The following is an 18,484-nucleotide window of genomic DNA, read 5'->3' as shown; positions in this document are numbered from 1 at the left end:
TTCAATTGTCTCTTTGCCCCAGCAGAGCCGAACTAAACAAAGCTGTACAATGCCAGTAAATAACGTAGCCATGGAGAGCATAGGCAAAATTATTTGTACAGTCGAACCTGTTTACAAGAGACACTGAAGTAAGAGACACCGGTGGGCCTGCACTGAAATAGCTTTTGACAAGAAAGCGCATATGTGGTACCCTGCTTGAAAGGAACTCTTTATATAAGATGCAAAGGTTGGTCGCTGATGCATGTTCCTCATAAAGGGGTTCAACTGTAGTTTTTACAGCGAAAGCTCATATGAGATCACAGCAAGGGTCGATTCTGGCACCATAGTTGTTTACCACCGCAACTGCTGGCGTCCATAAACTCAAGTGATTTTCTGCCTCCATTAAAGTGCAGCCACGACATCTGTTGTGCTGCTTGTTCAACAAATGGACAAGCAGCACCACTCGCCTACTGTAGCGTGCACACAGACTTCTTAAATATACTCACGTTCAAGTCTCCAGCTGAGATACGTGGCTTCTTGCGCTGTGCTTTGGGGCCAAACGTTGCCTCGTAACTTGCCGTGTCCAGGATGTGCACTCTGGCATTCTGCAAAGGGTAGTTCAATTGCCACACAACTGCCAAGCGCAATACCTTTTACTGATAAGCAATCTAAAGTGCTTGTACCAGCACACTACTGTGTACATCAGTCACATACTATTTATGGTTGAGCTATTTGTAGGGCCATCGTCCAAGAGGCACGTAGACCTTTTCTTGATTGCCTACACACGCCGTGACATGGTAACATGACCACAGTGACATATTAACAATACTGTGTTGGATGAAGGACAATGACCCATGTTTGTCACAACATGGCTCGACTGGTATTTTGGAAATTGGTCAACGGTTTCTACTGTGCAGTACGCTATGTCACTAACAGTTCCAATGTCTTACGCTCCCAAAACAGTGAACGCTGGAAAAAAAAAAAAAGACTAGACTAGAAAAAGTGAGATGACTTGGCTGGATACCTTGGCCTTCTCGTTCAGCAGGCTAACAGGCAGCTTGCTCTGCCGCATCACCACTTGGTAAGGGTCGCGCATGGCCTGCCCCAGCTCCTGCTGAAACTGCTGCAGCGCCCCCTGGCTGACGGTGCGGGTGTTGCCAAACCACTTGGGGTTTGGTGCCACTCGGGCCACGGTGCCAGACGTCACCCACGACTGGTATGGTGCGGCCTTGACAATCTTGCCCTTGCGGTCTCTGTGGAACAACACCACAACATACAGCGTTAGTTACAGACGGTAAGGGTGTAACACAGGTATAAAAATTCACCCGTTTAATCAAACCAAGAAAAGCATAGGGGGCGTTATTTGTTGTTTTGTAGCGGTGGCGTAAATCTAGAAAAATTACGAGAGAGGGACACAGATCTTGCCACGGTTCCCCATTTTGTTTCATTTGTCCTCAGCCATATCAGGGCACCAAATCAGTAAATAACACAAACATAGTTGAGCGATTGGATTCATACTTCATTTTCAATGGCTTCCACCAAAACATCTTCATAAATAAATTGTGGTAGATGATCAGCAATACTAAATTTACTTTAGATGATCAAACTAAATGGCCTACCAGACGTGAGTTATATCATAGAAGAAAGCTTGTGCTCAACAGTCACTTCTCAACAACGACTTGTCAAACAAAAAACAGAATTCCCCTTTGTACATTGTTTCTGCTCTTTGGGAGGGCTTCAGCGGTTATTTTCTAAAGATAAATCTCAAGGAAAGACGCCCCACCCTCCCGATTCCCCGTTGTTTACACGAGGGTCTTGACTTGTACTATGACTATTACCAAAATTGAAAGGAATCAAAATAGACTAGAAAGCACCATTTCAGTAAATGGAATCCAATTTCACAGCCTCCCTATTCAAAAGTTGTTGGTTCGGGGCGCACTGATCGAAATGCTGCTTCCTTGTCCACTTGCCATAATAATTATACTGCAGTAAAAAGAACAATTAATGTACCCTGTACTTTTCTTGGGCTGTTGCATACATTTGGCTGGTCCCTACAAAGAAATAGGTCCCCCCTCCAACAGTCAGGCTAACAGGCCGTTAGCCTTTTCTTTTGCCATTTATCCAGTCACAGCACGAGCCTAGTGAAGTGATTTCTCGGAACAAGAGGCTCTAAGTCAAGAAAAAATTCGTCCACAGGTATTTTTTTTTTTTTGCATTATGCCCCGATCAAAATATAGCCGTCTTGGCTCGGAATTGAAACCGTGACCTCGTGCTCAGTAGTGGAATACCATAGGGAAGCCGCTATAACTGGTCAGGGAACAGATAAAGAATTAAGCGGATTTCTGAATCAGTAGTCAGTTCTGAAGTGTACAGCCTCAGTGAGAAATGAGCTACTGTGACACTGTCCTGCACCACAACATCAAAGTTGACTGTTTTTTTTATGGTGCTAACTTCACCCGCGACGGGTTTCGCGTAAAAGGTTGCGCGAAAAGTTATGAAATGGGTGTCGAAGTGTAACGCCGCTCAATCATCACAAAATAGATTGCTTAAAACCTAACATTTCATGCACTTGCGTTGTGCGACGATTGTGTGTCGCTGTGGGAATCTCTGGGACATCAACCTGCTATTTTGGCCATACGTATAATCAACAGTGATTGCCATCGTCTGAACAACCTTGTTTGGTTGCTAAAAACGACTTATAGCAACATGCCTGTTTGACAGCAAGTTACATCTCAGCTTACGACTGCTGTTCATTGCAATCGCAGTAACTTGTCGCGTCGTTCAGTGCCCATAATCGACCGCTGTCATCGCAACCAAGAACGCACTAGGTACGCGGCGAGTTTCGCACACGCGCTGACCAGCGAATGACAGTCATAATACCTGTACGGTCTCGAGTTCTTGTACATGAGGAGACGCTTGATGGTCGACTTGTCTCGCATCGTGGAGTCATTGCTTTTCTTGGGCCGATCTGCAAGGACACCGAACACGTCAAAGCTGTCATCTTCACAGTCGCGATCCACTCACAGACGGGTCTGATCATTTCTTCAACCCTTCATGGCACAGATCAAAGCGAAACCACCTCCATAAACGCACCTCGGTACATAAGCACTTAGTGATAAAGGAACGGTCAAGCGGTTACCTGGGTTCAAACTGTGAGTTCCCTTGTTGAAAGAGCTTGTTTTCTTAGCTCCGATCCGCTTTGCTTTAGCCATGTTGACGACTTCGAATCGACGATACACACAGAAAAACGACGAGCGGCCGGACTGAACAGGTCGCAGCTGTGGAACGAGTTGGTGCGTGCAAAATCAGACGCTTATGTTAATTGAATCTTGGATGTTGGTAACCAAATCAGTTATTTACAGCCGCACGTCGCCGGCTGCGACGAAATTGCAGCAGCCAGCAATCACACGTGCTCCTAGTAAACGTAAAGACATATGTATGCAATGCAAGCCCTGAAGCCATCTAAGAATCGCCTACTAGACTTACCAGATATCAATACAAAACTAATGCCTTGTGCCTAATAAACATAAAAATTATTAAATATAAATACAAAAAACTGAAGTTAAAGTTATGTTTATTGTTTCATAATACAACTTAAAAACAAAACGTAAAAATATGAACGTTTTAGTTAAGCGGTTGATAGCGCCATAAGTTATTAGCGGCCACAAACGACAAATGTGATTATTGCCAGTCCCAGCCCTTTTTCATCACTGACGCCATTGCTAAAGGTATCGTCAAATTTCGGCCGGCGCCTTTGTGCCATATTTGCCGTAAAAACGGTGCTTAACCGCGCTTTTCTTTCCGTGACAGTGTTCGCGAGCAACTTCAGGTTAGCCAACCATGCAGAACGAGGCCGGAGAATACGTTGATCTGTACATTCCCCGCAAGTGGTGAGTGCACGTGTTTTGCCTCTCTCTTCCCGAGGCCGGCCGCTCATGTTGCGTTGGCCGCGGAATTTTCTGCCGGGGATTCGAGAACCTAAAGTTGATTTTCGATAAAACCATTTTGCAGCTCTACGAGCAACCGCATCATCCACGCCAAGGACCATGCTTCCATCCAGATCAACTTGGCAATTGTAAGTCGCCTACAGCGTTTTTCCTGCGACTCGCTTTGAATCCGCGATTACGTGTTCCGCGTGTATGTTGATTATGAAACTGTAGGGATTGCGCCCATATGTGTCTTGGTTAGTCGTGTGCGCACCAGTTACGGTAACATGGTGGCCACGGTGTTTGCGCTGCGAAGCGTGATGTCACGGGTTCGAATACCTAACACGGCGCAGCGTTTCGACGGGGGCTGAATGAACGAACAGCCGTGATTGGCTTCGTGCACCCGCCTGAAAGAACCACATGTGGTCAAATGTGCTAGAAAGAAATCCCCCAATACTGCATGCTTCGTAGACATGACTTGGACCCGTAATACGCGAGATGTTTACCGCTTCCTTTCACCTACTTTATTAAAAACGGCTAGCATTTGGCACTCAACACGCCGTTTAGCGTTACGTCGCACATTTAGCGTCGAAAGTTCGAATACCGCGATAGGCGCGAAGTCTTGAGAACGAGCTAACGTGTACCCGTGCAGTTCAACCGACTTGAGTCATTATTTCGAAGTTTTCCAAGAAGTAGTGGTCTATGAAGTTGGGGCGCCGACTGCATGTGTGAGAGGGGTTATTACATTTGTATAAAAGGTAATGTTATGCATTACTGACCGGGAATTATAACTGCATTTTGTTTAACCATGGCACTGAATCACCATTTGTATTTCAGGTAGATGAACAGTCCGGCCGGGCGACCGGGGAAACGACGGCCTACGCCATCTGTGGTGCCATCCGCCGCATGGTGAGTTGCATCACTAATGTGTGCTTCGCTCTTGGCCCTCACACTGGTGATTCGCTGGGTTGGTGTGATGGGGAATTTGCTCAGCCTAGCAAGACCGACTTACGATCACACTGACGTGCCCTGTGATCAGTGTGATTTGCATCAACTCACACCACCATTGGCTCATAACACAAACTTTTTGACTGCAGAGATATAAATAACTTTATTAGCGGCACGACAAAATCGGTGAGAGTTGCTTGCTGGTGGTTTGAAGGGTGCTGGTCGGCTTCTTGCCACGGCCGTTTTGGGAGTCTGGTTAATCAGTTTCCTCTGTTTGATCAACGTCACTTACTAATAGGAGTGACAGATGCATTCTGGAGGGAAGCTAGCAGCATTGTCTAGGAAGGTCACCCTTGCATTATATATTATAATTGTTGGGCTTTAACGTACCAGAACCACCATATGATTATGAGAGACGTCTTAGTGGAGGGCTTCGAAAGTGCACGTAAATTTAAATTTAGGTGCACCGAAAGTGCACCTCAATCTTAGCACACGGGTCTTGAGCATTTCAGTCTCCATCAAAAATGCAGCCGCCACGGTTAGGATACAATCCCGCGACCTGCTGGTCAGCACTTGAGTGCAGACTGCTGTTGTGGGTCACCCTTGCATTGCCGAACAGTGTTATTTTTGGTGGCCTTCTTACAGTTGCAGTGTTGGCAATTTGGTCATACAGTTGCAACATGCAACTGAAAGATTGTGTAGTGAGCTGATACCTCAAAGTGGTTGCTCTTCACAAAAGCAACAGTTTGCAGTACCTGTTATCAGCTTAGTTTTGTAACTGCTGTTAGTCACCATTGTGAACAAGTGTTTGTTGGAGGGGTGTGAGCGCCCAAATGTATGCAGAGAGCGTTGTGTTGTATGCTAGTTAACACAATCAAAGCGAAAGGTGTGCCTGGTGTCTCAGTGCTGTAGTTCCGTGCTTAGTGTAGCACTTTTGTGCCTGTGCAACTCTAAGCAAGTGCTGAACAATGTGGCTGGCAGATATACACTCAAACCTCGATATAACGAAGTAATTAAAGAGTAGCTTAGTCACATATACAATGTAAAATCACGATCAAGCACCCCCTCTCGGCGTGAGGATAATTGGGTAATGTCGAGGGGGGGGTTCTTGCTCCGAACTGCCTCGAAATTCAAAGTTGTGGCCAAATGTTCCCCCCCCTTCCCCTGGGTAGGAAACGCAATGCACTGAAACCAAAAAAGATTTATTCAGTGGCATTCAATCTAATTAATCGCTTTCGAAGCCATCAAAGAAATCTGCGGGCTCAGACACTCGTTTTGCAAGTTCTCGGGAAGCTTAGATGCCACAGCCGACATCTCACAGGCAGTCATGTAGCTTGCCATCCTCGGAGCACTCCTTGGAAAGAATGCACGGCTGTCTCGGTGGTGACAGCAGCCCAAGTCTCGGACATAAAGTTGAGGGCGTCCTGCCGCAACTGCCCTCGCACGTTGCCTTTCAGTGTTTTTTCTCAAATATCTCCCAAGCACTCTGATGGTTGGCTTCAAATGGTCTGTTTCAATGTAACGTCGGCTGGCTGTAAAGATTCAGTCAACTGAGCGCACTGTAATGTTGAGCACATTTCCAATTGTCATTGTCCGTCGTAAAAGCTAACAAAAAAGAACCTGATGCACAAACTTCGCTACTCATCTAGTATTTAAAGGCTCATAAACGCCTTGGTGGGTATCCTTCTGCTTGTATTTTTTTTTTTTTTTCAAAATGTCAAAGGTTGCAAGATTGTGTCCACTTGCACATGCTGCCAGTGTAAACTGTAAAGCCTCTATGGAGGCAGGCAGTGTCGGCCACGTTGTTTGTTCTGTTCGTTAGAAAGTCCGTTCAAAGCATCATCTGGTTCATATTGCACATGTTGCACAGAGCATAGTCGTGGCGTGCTTGTAGGGCATTCACCGCAGAGGGAAATACCTTTGCTGACTTCAAGAAGTCCTCACGTGTCTTCTGACTCGTTTGTTGCTTGCTGCACTGTCACACCAAATTGCTGTTTCCGCCTTTTGGCACAGTAAAATTTCCTAACTGCAAGCTGTGAACTATTTTGATAGCTTCTTCAGAGAGGAATCTGTTACTGACAGCCCGTGCAGCTTGAGATACTCAAAAAGTGCGTCGTCCACTTCCTCAGTGAACACTTGTGTGGTTTTGGCACGGGTTTCGGTTTCGACAGCTTTCTTATGAGTCGGAAGAACTGTGCTGCTGGGTTGAGGCAGCCAGGAGGCTTCACATTAGGGCTGGCTTACGCGGGAGGTGGGGGGGGGGGGGGGGGTGTTCAATATTTTGCAGTGGTGCTAAGAATGTATGCTCAGAACGAATTTTCCTATATAACAAAGCATTTTTGTGGCAGATGTGACTTTGTTATAGTAAGGTTTGCGTTAGCTCAACAGGCAAATTTTGTCGGACTATTTGTGCCTAATTGAGAGAATCTATTCTGAAGGCACTTCGTACCGTGCAGAAAAGAATTGGGGCACCGGTAAGCTTTTGAAAGTTCAAAGCGATCACGATATCTGCACTCGCACACTATCACCTTCTCGATTGCTAGCCGGCCCTTGATTGTCAGTGGAGTCTTAAGTGGGCTGCTAGGAAACCAATGTGCATTTGCCCTCCAGCTTTTAGCGTTATGGCACCTACGTCAAATTTTTTGCTTACGGGCAATGTTTTTTCACTCACAACCACAAAGTGTTAGCATGGTGGTGGTTGGTTTTGGTGCTTCGCTGCTCCGGCATCGCAGTATTTTGCCAATGTTTTGAAAAGAACAAAAACATCTTGTCTGTACAGCAGTTTCTCAGGACCTTAGGGGCCACAGCTTTTGTGTGTGCATTAGCTGTTTGAAGGGAGTTCTTATATCTAACTTTTCAGCTTGGTGTGGGTTACCACTTAGTCTTTCAATTACACTCAAAGCCCGATATAATGAACCCAGATATAATGAAGTAAATTAAAAATAGCCTTGTAATATAGTGTTAAAAATAACCCTTCATAACAAATTTTCGGATAAAACAAACCTATTTTCATGTACGATGCAATTTTATTTTGAGGTTTGGGTGTACAGTAAAATCTGTGCAGTAATTTAAATTCCAAGAGACTGGAAAAACTGTCAAAGTTAACCAAATGCTAAAAGTGTCAAGACAACAATAAATGCATATTTCATCAATGCTCTTTCATTTTCTTGGGAAATCTGCAAGTGTGGTAAAAACCGCAATTTCAGTCATTTGCCATTTGTATGATTTCGTTCACTATGTGGTTGCTGCTCAATATTCCCATGTCTTAATCCGAAGCTTGCTCTGAGCCAATCTCTCACTACATACCAACAATGCCATTAGGGGTGGTGACCACAGCTTTCTTAAACCCCACGGCCATTTTTGGCTGTCGGAGAATGTCTTATCACACCTTTGCGGCACATCGCGCTCGGCACAATAGAGGAGTGTCCAAAATGACCGGGTCGCTGGCAGTAATGACTCAAGTTTAGAGAGTTGGATGTAGTTAAACAAAGCATGTTCTATCCGGAACTCATCCGAAATATCCGCATGTTCAAATTAACGAGCTTTTTCTGTATTTCACATGTTAATGCAATACAAAGAGACGCAGAGCACTGTTGTCTTGGCTTTGATATGATGCCAATGAAGCATACCATCAGAATTCGCTTCACTCTCCAGTCCATGGTAGCATTGCTCTCTCTGCTACTCACGCAAGCCTTGTGCATATTCTCGTTAACATTCTTGCAGGGTGGCCTACTTTATGCTAAGAAAGTGGTTGTGTGCAAGAGTTGCTGATTGTGTGACCATGCATTGCTAGTGGATAACAGTGGTGAAAAAGTGTTGGTGGAGGCAACATTTTCAGTATAAACTTTGTCAAGGCAACAGCCATTGTATTTGCTATTGTGATCACAATGGATTTGTTATTAAAATGGTACCTTCAAGAACAAAAGCTTCTTTGGCCATTTCTAACCTCTATTTTCTCATGAAGATTGCCGTAGTTAGTGTGTTCATTAGACGAATAAAACAAAGCAAGAACAGTGGGGACGAACACAGGCACTAGAGGATGAACAACAGCGATGAATTACCAACATGCCTATACCTACGACACTTCAAGTTTCAACCCTGTGAACTGTACCAAGTTATCCGAGAGGGCAGCCATTAGAGAGTGATGCGTACATGATGATGATGATCAAAACTTTTTTTTTTTTCCAAAAATAAGGGAGGCGCTTGCGTGTGTCGTACCTTTAGTGAGTGTCTGCGCTGGTACTTATTTTTTTCCAAAACTAACGCATCGAATTTAGATAAGAATTGATCTAAATTGTCACAGGTTTATTTTTTTAAATGTGTGTTTATTAGACTCGTGAAATAAATAACAGTAATATTAGCCTTGTGAGGGTGACAGTGATATCTACTTTGAAGGTGGTCAAGAAGAATAAGTCTACACGTAGTTCGCATTGACGTCACCGTTGCCGGGCCCCCAGCTGGTTGAAATGCGCGAGCTGGACGAATGACATAAGATTAGAGCTAGTACCCTTCAAAACCCTTTATGTTCTCCCTTGAGTGGTTCATCAAGAGTAGAAAGAGGGGAGAGCACAAAAGAACTTAGGAACGAACAACTTAGTCTCCTCCTCTGCACTGACTTTCTCTAAGGAGATAAAAAGTAATGATTGCCGCCATCTTAAGATCCCCATGTATTGCAAGATATAAGGCCGCCTTGTTGCTGGTTGGTCCTTTTGATAAGTGCTCTTTGCCAGCTGTATTGCTAGCGTTGCATCAACACAACAATGCATTTTCGTTTTTTCACAGGGGGAGTCTGACGACTGCATAACGCGGTTGGCACAGAAAGATGGCTATATTCCAAAGTAAGCATGACATTTTCAGGTTGTTGCAGTACAAGTCTTACATAATATTTGCTCCTTTTTTTCCTTCTGCAGGGACTACTGATGGAAGCTCATAAATAAACATTGGTAACCACCAAAACAGTGTCTTTCGTGTATGTTTTTTTATTTTTATTGTATGTTCTTTCATTTTCACAGAATTGTTCCAGTAAAAGTACAAAGCCAGCCAATACTTACAATCCTCCCCACCGTGAGATAAGGGCACGCAAGTGAGCGTCCAAAGTAATACGCGTAAAAGAGGAAAGCGCGTGCCGCCGTGTCATGACGATGTGGTGATGCACGCTCATCGCGCTATCTTATCTGGATGTTCTTGAGTTGCGTTCAAGAATGTCCGGGAAAACGGGTTGAGCTTTTAATATACAACTGAGAAAACTCAAAAGCTCACATCGACTTCTTCGGGTTACAAATATTGCATATGTACATCATTATGCAATCAACACATAATACATATTGGAACATAATTAACACAGAATGTACATTATACATGCATATAATATAAACAAGTGGTTCACTCAGATCACTTGCTCACACAGTATACACGCGCCAGGTAAACTGAAAAGGCTTTGTATCGCATTAAGAGTATGCTTAGAACATCCATGCGTCAGTCCAACGCATTTACATGAACAGAAAACGGAAATGCTAGTAGCACAACAAAGTATCACGTCAGCCTACAAAATGCATGCTGTCATCACGAGAAATGTTTTGTGCATTTTTTTGATCTTACGAAGTCTATGTCCAATTTTATGCCTTTGTGTTTGTTCAAAACTTGTATAGCTTGATAGGGTAATTGTTTCCTGCAATTCGGCCTAATCTTCGGAAGCTTTCTTATCTGCTGCCTAGACGCGTACCGAGGTTCAGTTACCATGCCAATATCTTTATACATGCCGGTGATGTGTATGTGCTGTATAAGTTTATAAAGGCAAACTTGATCGGCCGTAAGCATGTCATGTCTCAAAAATAATTTTTGGGTACGCTAATCTCGCGTATCCCCTATGTAATTTTTAAAAATATGCAGCACTCATTTTTGCAGTATTGTTAGTCTAGTTACGTTGGTGGTAGTAGCCCATACTAGTGAACAACAGGCAATCTTCGAGTAGACTAAAGTGTAATAAAGAGTTTTCTTTCAGATAAAGGGATGGTAAACAACACCAATATACATTATGCAAGCTCTCATAATGTAGAGGAAACATTAAACTGCTTCTGTAAGCACACGCTTTACTTTCGTGTTTTACGGATTCCTATTACGAAGGAATCAACCTTGTTTTTCGAAAAATCACTCGTATCGATGACAATCATTTCTCGGGTTTGATGCGGCTTTGCTTTCAACAGCGTGTCCTGCTGCGAGGAAGCGCACAAGGATTTTGTTCAACATGACCGTAAAGCGGTCGGCGTTTCAATAGATAAGTATATATGGGCGGAGTGACTTCGTGTTTCTATAGAATGTTTTTTGTGCAAAATTACTAATTACCCTGTTATTTGCTTTACGGTCCAGACTAACTTTGAGATATATGTATATGCATAGTAATAGGCTGAGCTTGCTTTCCCGTAAATTTCAGGTCTAACACTACTTTTGAAGTATCTGGGGTTAGTAGTTGCTGTGGGAAGTTATGTCGGTGCAAGAGTGCCGGCGTCATGCATTGCCAATGATACATGCACCGAAAAACTCCGCATGCGCAAGAAGCTGTAATCAATGTCCGCCTTTTCAATAAATTTCCTTGCATAAGTTTAAGGAGGCGTAAAATCAAGTTCTATTGTTCTTTTCGTTTTCTTTATACTGAGTGTGTTGTGTGCAATGCAGTATGTGGCGTTGCCAGAGGTTGGCACACTTTACCTCTCCCCCCTTAATTTTTCCCAGACATACAGGACAAATGACGACCTTAAAAAAGTGGTGCCCCCTCCCTGGAAAAAAAAAATCACAGCATACTCACAGAGTAAATGATGAGTGGGGGCGAAGCGGCCTTCAGCCTGTCCGTTCGTTCTTGCTTCTGTTCGTAATATGTCTGTCCGTCTGTGCGTCCATCTAGTGAACACAGCAGTACCGCCATCTCGCATCCTCTGTGGCACATGTTACGCCGACGGACAGGAGACATTGCTCAATCCTAAGGAGCTTCGCCCCTAAAAAAAAAAAAATTCTGCCTACGCCGCTGATTGAATGCATGACAGGTTGTAGTGTTATGCTAACGCCTCCTAAAGAAATTATGCCTGGAACGTGAGCCGCGAACGCGCTGCCCTACTCTCTGATTTTTTCCTCCTCCTCCGGTACGAAGGCGAGCATCTCCGACGGTCGCCCCCTGCGAACACAGCCATGCTCTAACACTTGCCTCCGAACAGCCGTGATGTCACGTGACAGAGTAGTACAGTTATGTCACGTGACTGAGCGGTACGGAGGCGAGTGGTCTCGCGCCGTGGCTGGTCGCAACACACGGCAGGAGGCATGGCCTCTGAGATTGCGTGCTGGCAGGAGGCTCCCAATTGAAAATAAAACGATGTTCCAGGCATAGTTTTTCTAGGAAGCGTGGGTTATGCGTTGACGCGTGCGTCACGGAAGTATGCGCGCCTGCGAGTTAAGGACCATTGACATAAAAGTGTGAAGCCGAGAGGTAAATTTATGCGGAGACACTGTGATACACATCTATGAAATATCAAAGGCAAATGTAGCCTAGAACATTTTAAATCGATTTCGAAGTGCACGCCGTGTGTCTGAGCAAAATGCAAAGCACCTCACGACGCAGATATGAACGTGGTGGGAGTGTGAACTAGCCCACGTCACGAGTTCGCACTGGCTGTTAGCTTTGCACGCACCTTGCTCTTGGACTACTGGCAATTTTTAAATGCGAAGCGTTTCTTAGCGAGCTTCGGCGACTTTGAGCGTGTCTATCTATCTAGCCGCTCATGACTTTCAGCTCTCCTGGTCGTTTGGATAATGGTATCGATATCAATATTGGCATGGCAGAACATGATTGTATTTCGAGCATACGTGAGTAGTCATAACATGGAAATCGTGACATGGTTGTCATGGACTGACATTTCATGGTCTTGCAGTGGTTTCGCTCACATGACATGTTGCAAAACTCGCATGGTGTGGCATGACTGCATGGCAAACACAAGCGATGGACCCTAACATGAAAGTCGTGACATGCATGTAATGTAACATGACTACATGCCACGCTCATGATGCGCTCGCGGCCGTTTCGCTAGCTTCGCATATACCAAACTTGGTATTACGGGACGTGAATGGATGACGTAGGTACGTGACTGGTGCAAACATGATAATCATGAGATGCGTACAACATGACTACATTATACGCTCGCGGTCGTTTTACTAGCTTCACATGTATCAAATTTGGTATTACGTGACGCGAACGGACGACATAGGTAAATGACACGTCCAAACATGATAATCATGACATGCGTGTCTTGTAACTTGACTACATGCCACACCATGATGCACTCACGGCCGTTTCGCTAGCTCCAGATCCACCAAATTCGGTATCAGGTGACGTGAATAAATGATGAAGGTAAATAACACGTCCAAACATGATAATCATCACGTAGAAGTCATGTACGACATAATTTACTTCCGCCTCGTTAGGTTGTGCTACTTTTAAAGTGACAAATCAACCTTCCTCATTCGTGCTTTGCATGTCTGAATTCCCACTGTACGTGAAATCTGCCAATTTTTTCCTTGTTCCTGTGGCCTGCGCCTTTGCATGTTTTTGTGGTGGCTGTCAGTGCGGCGCCCGCTCTTGCGGAACGGTCACGTCACAGTCTTGCATGGTCACGTGGGCATCGGTTTCTGCCTCAACGCTGGGGCTGTTGCTGCCTATAGTTCGGTGCTCTTTGAAAACCGAAACTGCTACGCTTTGAAAACGTCTGTAAATGAAAAACCGTCGCGCACTCGGAAAAATGAGGTGTCCAGCCGTGAAAATCGGGTGATAACCTACTTATTGCAACAAAAAAGCAAAGGTCGGTGCTCGTTTAAGTTATCTTTGACCGATTTAACATTGAGAGGGAATTTTCGTTGTCGCAGACTCTTGCGCTTTGTGTCTTGCTAGCCATTGAAGTTCACTATGCTCTTGTGTGTACATTTAATTATCACCTGCTGCAGGCAACGTGAATCTCAATGCGAGCGAAGCTCGCCTCGTGCTATAGTTCGTACATCTGTGCAGGTAGAGAGGAAAAAAAAATCATTTTCGTATGTACCTAGTTAAGCACTTTGCTAAAGGAGGCAATGTTTTGCCGGAGTGTTTACTCAACCGTCCTTGGTATCGCGTGTAAGACAAATGTCGGCGTATTTAACGTGAAACTTCATTATTGAGTTGAGAAACTGTGGTGGTAGAACAGGATAATGGTTAAGTATATAAAGTGTCTTGTGAAGTGATCCTGTAAATTCCTATGTGTCAGGAAGTTCGGCGCAGGGACGGCTCTATGCTCTCCCATAGTAGAGTACCTAGTACTGTAAATCGTTACCCACTTTTTCTAAACACACTTTGACAGCCTAGTGTCCTTGTGTATAGTAGAGTACAACGTACTATAAATCGTCGAACATTTCATTTCATTTTTCATTTTATTGTGGTTGTTATGACTACATTTCAAGAAATGCACAACACTGATTAGACCCATAGCCATAGGCTAGTAGGGGGTCTAACAGGAGAAAGTATACAAGCAAAGTACAATATGTATTTAAAAAAATCAGAACATCAAAAACCGTTGATTTTTCAAAAAAAAAGAACGATAAAAAATACAAGAAGATAGACATTGTTGCACTTTGTTCATAAATAATGAAATAATCAAGTACAGGCAAAACATCACACTCTGTGTAAGGCTTAGTACATGGTCATTACTATTGATATACATGTAGCAAATATTTTTTGAGAGCGCTCGAGAAAGCCTTAGAATCTTTAATCTGAAGTGGTATGTTATTCCACACTTTAGCTTCTACGAACTGTAGTAAGCGTTTATCATACACGTTTTTAGTAGGTGGAAGATTAAAATTCCGCAATGTCATGCATCTAGTGACGCGGAACGAGGAAGAAAAGATAGATGCATCGAAAGGTACACTGTGTGCAATAACATTATTGATGGTGACTGCGGTTTCATGCTGCCATATGTAATCAAAAGGTAGAATATCCAACTTGTGAAACAAAGACTCACTGGGTTTATTATATGCCGCATAATCTATAATTCTAAGTGCACGCTTTTGTAATATTCGGATAGGATCAAGGTAAGTTTTAAAGGTCCATCCTCAAGTTGGCAGTTGTTCAATGTAAGTCGAAATGACTCGCAGTTTACATTTCGGTAACGGGAGTGAAAAACGGTGTATTTGGTTTTCTTTGCATTGAGTGTTAATTTGTTCACTGTAAACCACTTAAAAATATTATCTAGTTCTTCATTAGCTCTACATTCTAGATCGGCTATGTTATCGGTGGTAACTATTAAAGCTGTGTCATCAGCGTACATTAGCAACTCGGCCGATATGAGTATGCATGGCAAATCATTTACGTATAGTGAGAATAACAGTGACCCCAGGACGGACCTCTGAGGTGCCCCTGTCTTTATGTTCGATAATGACGACGTAAGATCTTGCATGTTGACCATTTGATGACGTCCATCAATATAGTTAGAAAAGAGGCTAAAAACTTTGCCGCGGAACCCATAGAGTTTCCATTTCATAAGCAGAATATTATGGTCGACGGTATCGAATGCCTGTTTTAAATCAATGAAGGCAACTGCCACAAGAAGGTTGTTGTGCAGTGCTTTGTTAATCTTCTGTGATAACGATAACACAGCTGTTGATGAGGGACGGTGTGATCTAAATCCATGCTGCTCCGGGTAAAAAGCTTTATATTTTTCTAAGAATAGGTGCATTCGTTTCCCAAGAATCTTTTCGAATATGGTGTTTATAATGCTTAACACAGATATGGGCCGATAGCTTGAAGGATCAGAGCGATCGCCCTCTTTATATACTGGCACAACTTTGGCGTTTTTTTAAACAAGATGGGTACATCCACGTACGCAAGCAATGGTTAAATACGTGGCACGAGATGGAACTCAAAATATCAATGTTCACTAAGCGAGCAGTAATACCATCTATTCCACTGCCTTTTTTCGTGCTTATATTGGCAACAGTGTCATGAATTTCATGCTCACTGATGTAGTGAAGAGCAAACGTATTTGTTAAGGAGGTTGAAAAACATTTAATTTCTCTACTAGGTAATTTCGCGGCTAAGGTAGAACCGATTTCAGTAAAGAATAGATTAAATTTATCAAGTATACGCGCATCGACTACATCAGGTGATACACGCTGTGTTGGTTCTTTACCGACAACTTTTTTTACAATTTGCCGTGTTTTCTTTGAATCGCCTTGTGCTTGAAAAATGAGTCGAGAATAATAGACCTTTTTTTTTTGTTGCCTCATTAGACTCGCGGATTGGTTTCTTAAAAGTTTGAATTGACCTAAATAATATTTATTTTCTTTGTGCTGTCTCCACTTGTGGTACCAGAAGTCTTTCTTCGTCAGCAATACAAAGATCTCTGTTGTCATCCAAGGAGTTAGCGGGGTGTTATATGAGCGTGCGGACACGTTTGAACGACTGCATTTAATGGCATAGCGAAGAGTTTTTGTTATGTTCTCTAATTCAATGTTGGCGTCATCGTCCTACAATGTTTCAAGTTCGATGGAGAGAATGCGATTCCGTAATAAGTTGTAATTGATTTTGCTTGTATTGCTGAAAAATCGTGCATACTTGTTTCAAGTTTTCCTTATGGAAACGAAGGTATAAAGGTGATCTGCTATTGGTTCATTATAAACACCAGCATTCACTTTCGATGATACGTTAGTTAAGATGTGATCAATCGTTGTTGCCGACGTACTGGTTACTCTCGTAGGGGTATGCATGAGATTACGAAAACTGAATGAACTAACCAATTGTGTGTAATGAGTGTAACTAGTGTTTGCCGTGTCTATGTTCATATCCCCAACGATGACTGCTCGGTTCTGGTACTTCTGGAATTTGGTTCAGGAATTTGGTGGACGGTAAACCACGCCAATTATGCCGAAACAGTGGAGTCTGATAAAAAGTGCTTCTAGATCGGGAGAGCTGTGGTTCAGGAAGGAGATAGCTGTATATGCACAGCCTTTTTTTACAAAAAGCGCCACTCCACCCCCACGTGAACATGAGTCTCGCTGATGTGATATGGTTTCTTATTCGGGAATGTTGACATTCTCTCCTTTTTTTAACCATGTTTCTGTAGTTGCTAGCACATCAAAGTGGTTTGTATGTTTAGATAAGAAAGCAATAAGCAAATTTAGGTTTTTCCTTATACTGCGGATATTGCAGTGGAATATCTTAGTATGTCTTATCTATGAGCTGATCTTGAGTTATCGTGACAGCCATTTCTCTGAAAATTCTTGTGGCAAGTGATCAAGAAGAGCAGCTACACTAGTTTCGCGAGATCATCCTCGCATGTAACGTGAACTACCTTCGAGTTCTCAGACTTCCTAGCAAGGATTTTTCCTTCGGAAATCCAGACGAATCTCCAGTTCTTATCTTTCTTTCTCTGTGTAGCCTTACCTAATAGAACCTTATTTTCAAGACACAGATGTTCGTTCACGAACACAGGTGGATTTGTACTGAAACCAAGAGTTGACGTGTTAAGCCTGTTCCTTCTTGTTGATTTTACTATTAGATCACGTCTGAAGCGAGACAAGAACTTAACGACAATATTTGGCACATTCTTTGCCTTCGTCGGCACTCTGTGAACAACATCAATATCTTTGGCGCTGACCTCAACACGCAAACAGTCGGCAATTTTTTCCACTATCTCCATTAGGTTTTCCTTTTCAACATAGGGAATGCCTTTCAATTCAATGTTGTTCCGTCTCGAGTATTGCTGTGAATCTATCAACTGTTTTCTTGTATCTCTTAATTCTCTTTTGATTTCCATGTTTTCTTTCCGACACTCGATGCTTCGATTTCTCGCCTCATTCAGTTCCTTACGCAGCGACCTTATTTCAGTCTTTAGTTCGTCAAAGCTGTCACTAGCGAAGCTTACAGATGCCCTGATGGATATCAATTCTGCCTTGATAGCATTGTACAATGAATCAGTTGTGTTCACGACTGTTTTGATAGCAGACAGAATGTCAAGAAGCTTCGTGTTCATCTCCAACATTGCCTTCCCTATTTCCTTTACAGTACTTGGTGGTTTTTCACCTAAGGCATTGGCGAAATCCGTCAGGGCATCCATTTTTCTTTTTTTCGGCTCACACTTTGTTTACAAATAGCAACAACAAAATGACAGGGTCATAAAACAAATGCAAGTTCAGGGCGGATCGGTAGCCGTGAGTGCATAGGATTTATGCTAAGTTACACAAATGATCAGACTCCTACCTGCGATGTGTAGAATACACGGTTAGTCAGTCCAACCAACGTCGGCTGCCCGATCCGCTCTGAATGATGTCTATCCGGGGTTGCCTCTTTATATAGTCGATGGGGGCGTGCCCAACGGCCTGCAGTGTTACTGTCGACGCCTCGTGATCCGAAGCAGTCGGCACTTGCAGGAACAGAGGCACAGGTGCGCCTGCGCGTAGTCCACTTCATGATTCCGCGTTGTCGCAGAATGACGAGCCAGGCAATCCGATGCTTGTGGTTTTTGTTCCTGCTATGTGTAGAATACACGGTTAGTCAGTCCAACCAACGTCGGCTGCCCGATCCGCTCTAATTATACTTGTTATTCATTGGCTTTTCGAAAGCATTC

The 18,484-nt window shown here is 43.5% G+C and overlaps 2 protein-coding genes across 2 annotated transcripts in view; one reads left to right on the top strand and one right to left on the bottom strand.

Annotated features, from left to right (window-relative positions):
• The window catches only part of Ns2 (nucleostemin 2), a 34,579-nt gene extending 31,212 nt beyond the window's left edge, over window positions 1-3,367 (bottom strand). The window contains exons 1-4 of the mRNA XM_037415274.2: window positions 3,119-3,367; window positions 2,860-2,947; window positions 1,004-1,232; window positions 486-584 (exon numbers count right to left, since the gene is read on the bottom strand). Coding sequence (XP_037271171.2) covers window positions 486-584; window positions 1,004-1,232; window positions 2,860-2,947; window positions 3,119-3,191 — 489 coding nt within the window. The 5' untranslated portion in view covers window positions 3,192-3,367. The remainder of the gene's footprint in view (window positions 1-485; window positions 585-1,003; window positions 1,233-2,859; window positions 2,948-3,118) is intronic.
• A 288-nt stretch (window positions 3,368-3,655) lies between these two features.
• Window positions 3,656-9,809, top strand: RpS21 (ribosomal protein S21). The gene is made up of 6 exons (XM_037415275.2): window positions 3,656-3,707; window positions 3,790-3,869; window positions 3,991-4,054; window positions 4,743-4,814; window positions 9,636-9,691; window positions 9,764-9,809. Exons 2-6 carry the CDS (start codon window positions 3,820-3,822, stop codon window positions 9,771-9,773), a joined length of 252 nt encoding a protein of 83 aa, XP_037271172.1. The 5' UTR covers window positions 3,656-3,707; window positions 3,790-3,819; the 3' UTR covers window positions 9,774-9,809.
• The last annotated feature ends 8,675 nt before the right edge of the window (window positions 9,810-18,484 follow it).

The sequence above is a fragment of the Rhipicephalus microplus genome, chromosome 9 (genome assembly GCF_043290135.1).
Source record: "Rhipicephalus microplus isolate Deutch F79 chromosome 9, USDA_Rmic, whole genome shotgun sequence".
Taxonomy (NCBI): Eukaryota; Metazoa; Arthropoda; class Arachnida; order Ixodida; family Ixodidae; genus Rhipicephalus; species Rhipicephalus microplus.
This window is presented reverse-complemented; position numbering and strand designations above follow the sequence as displayed.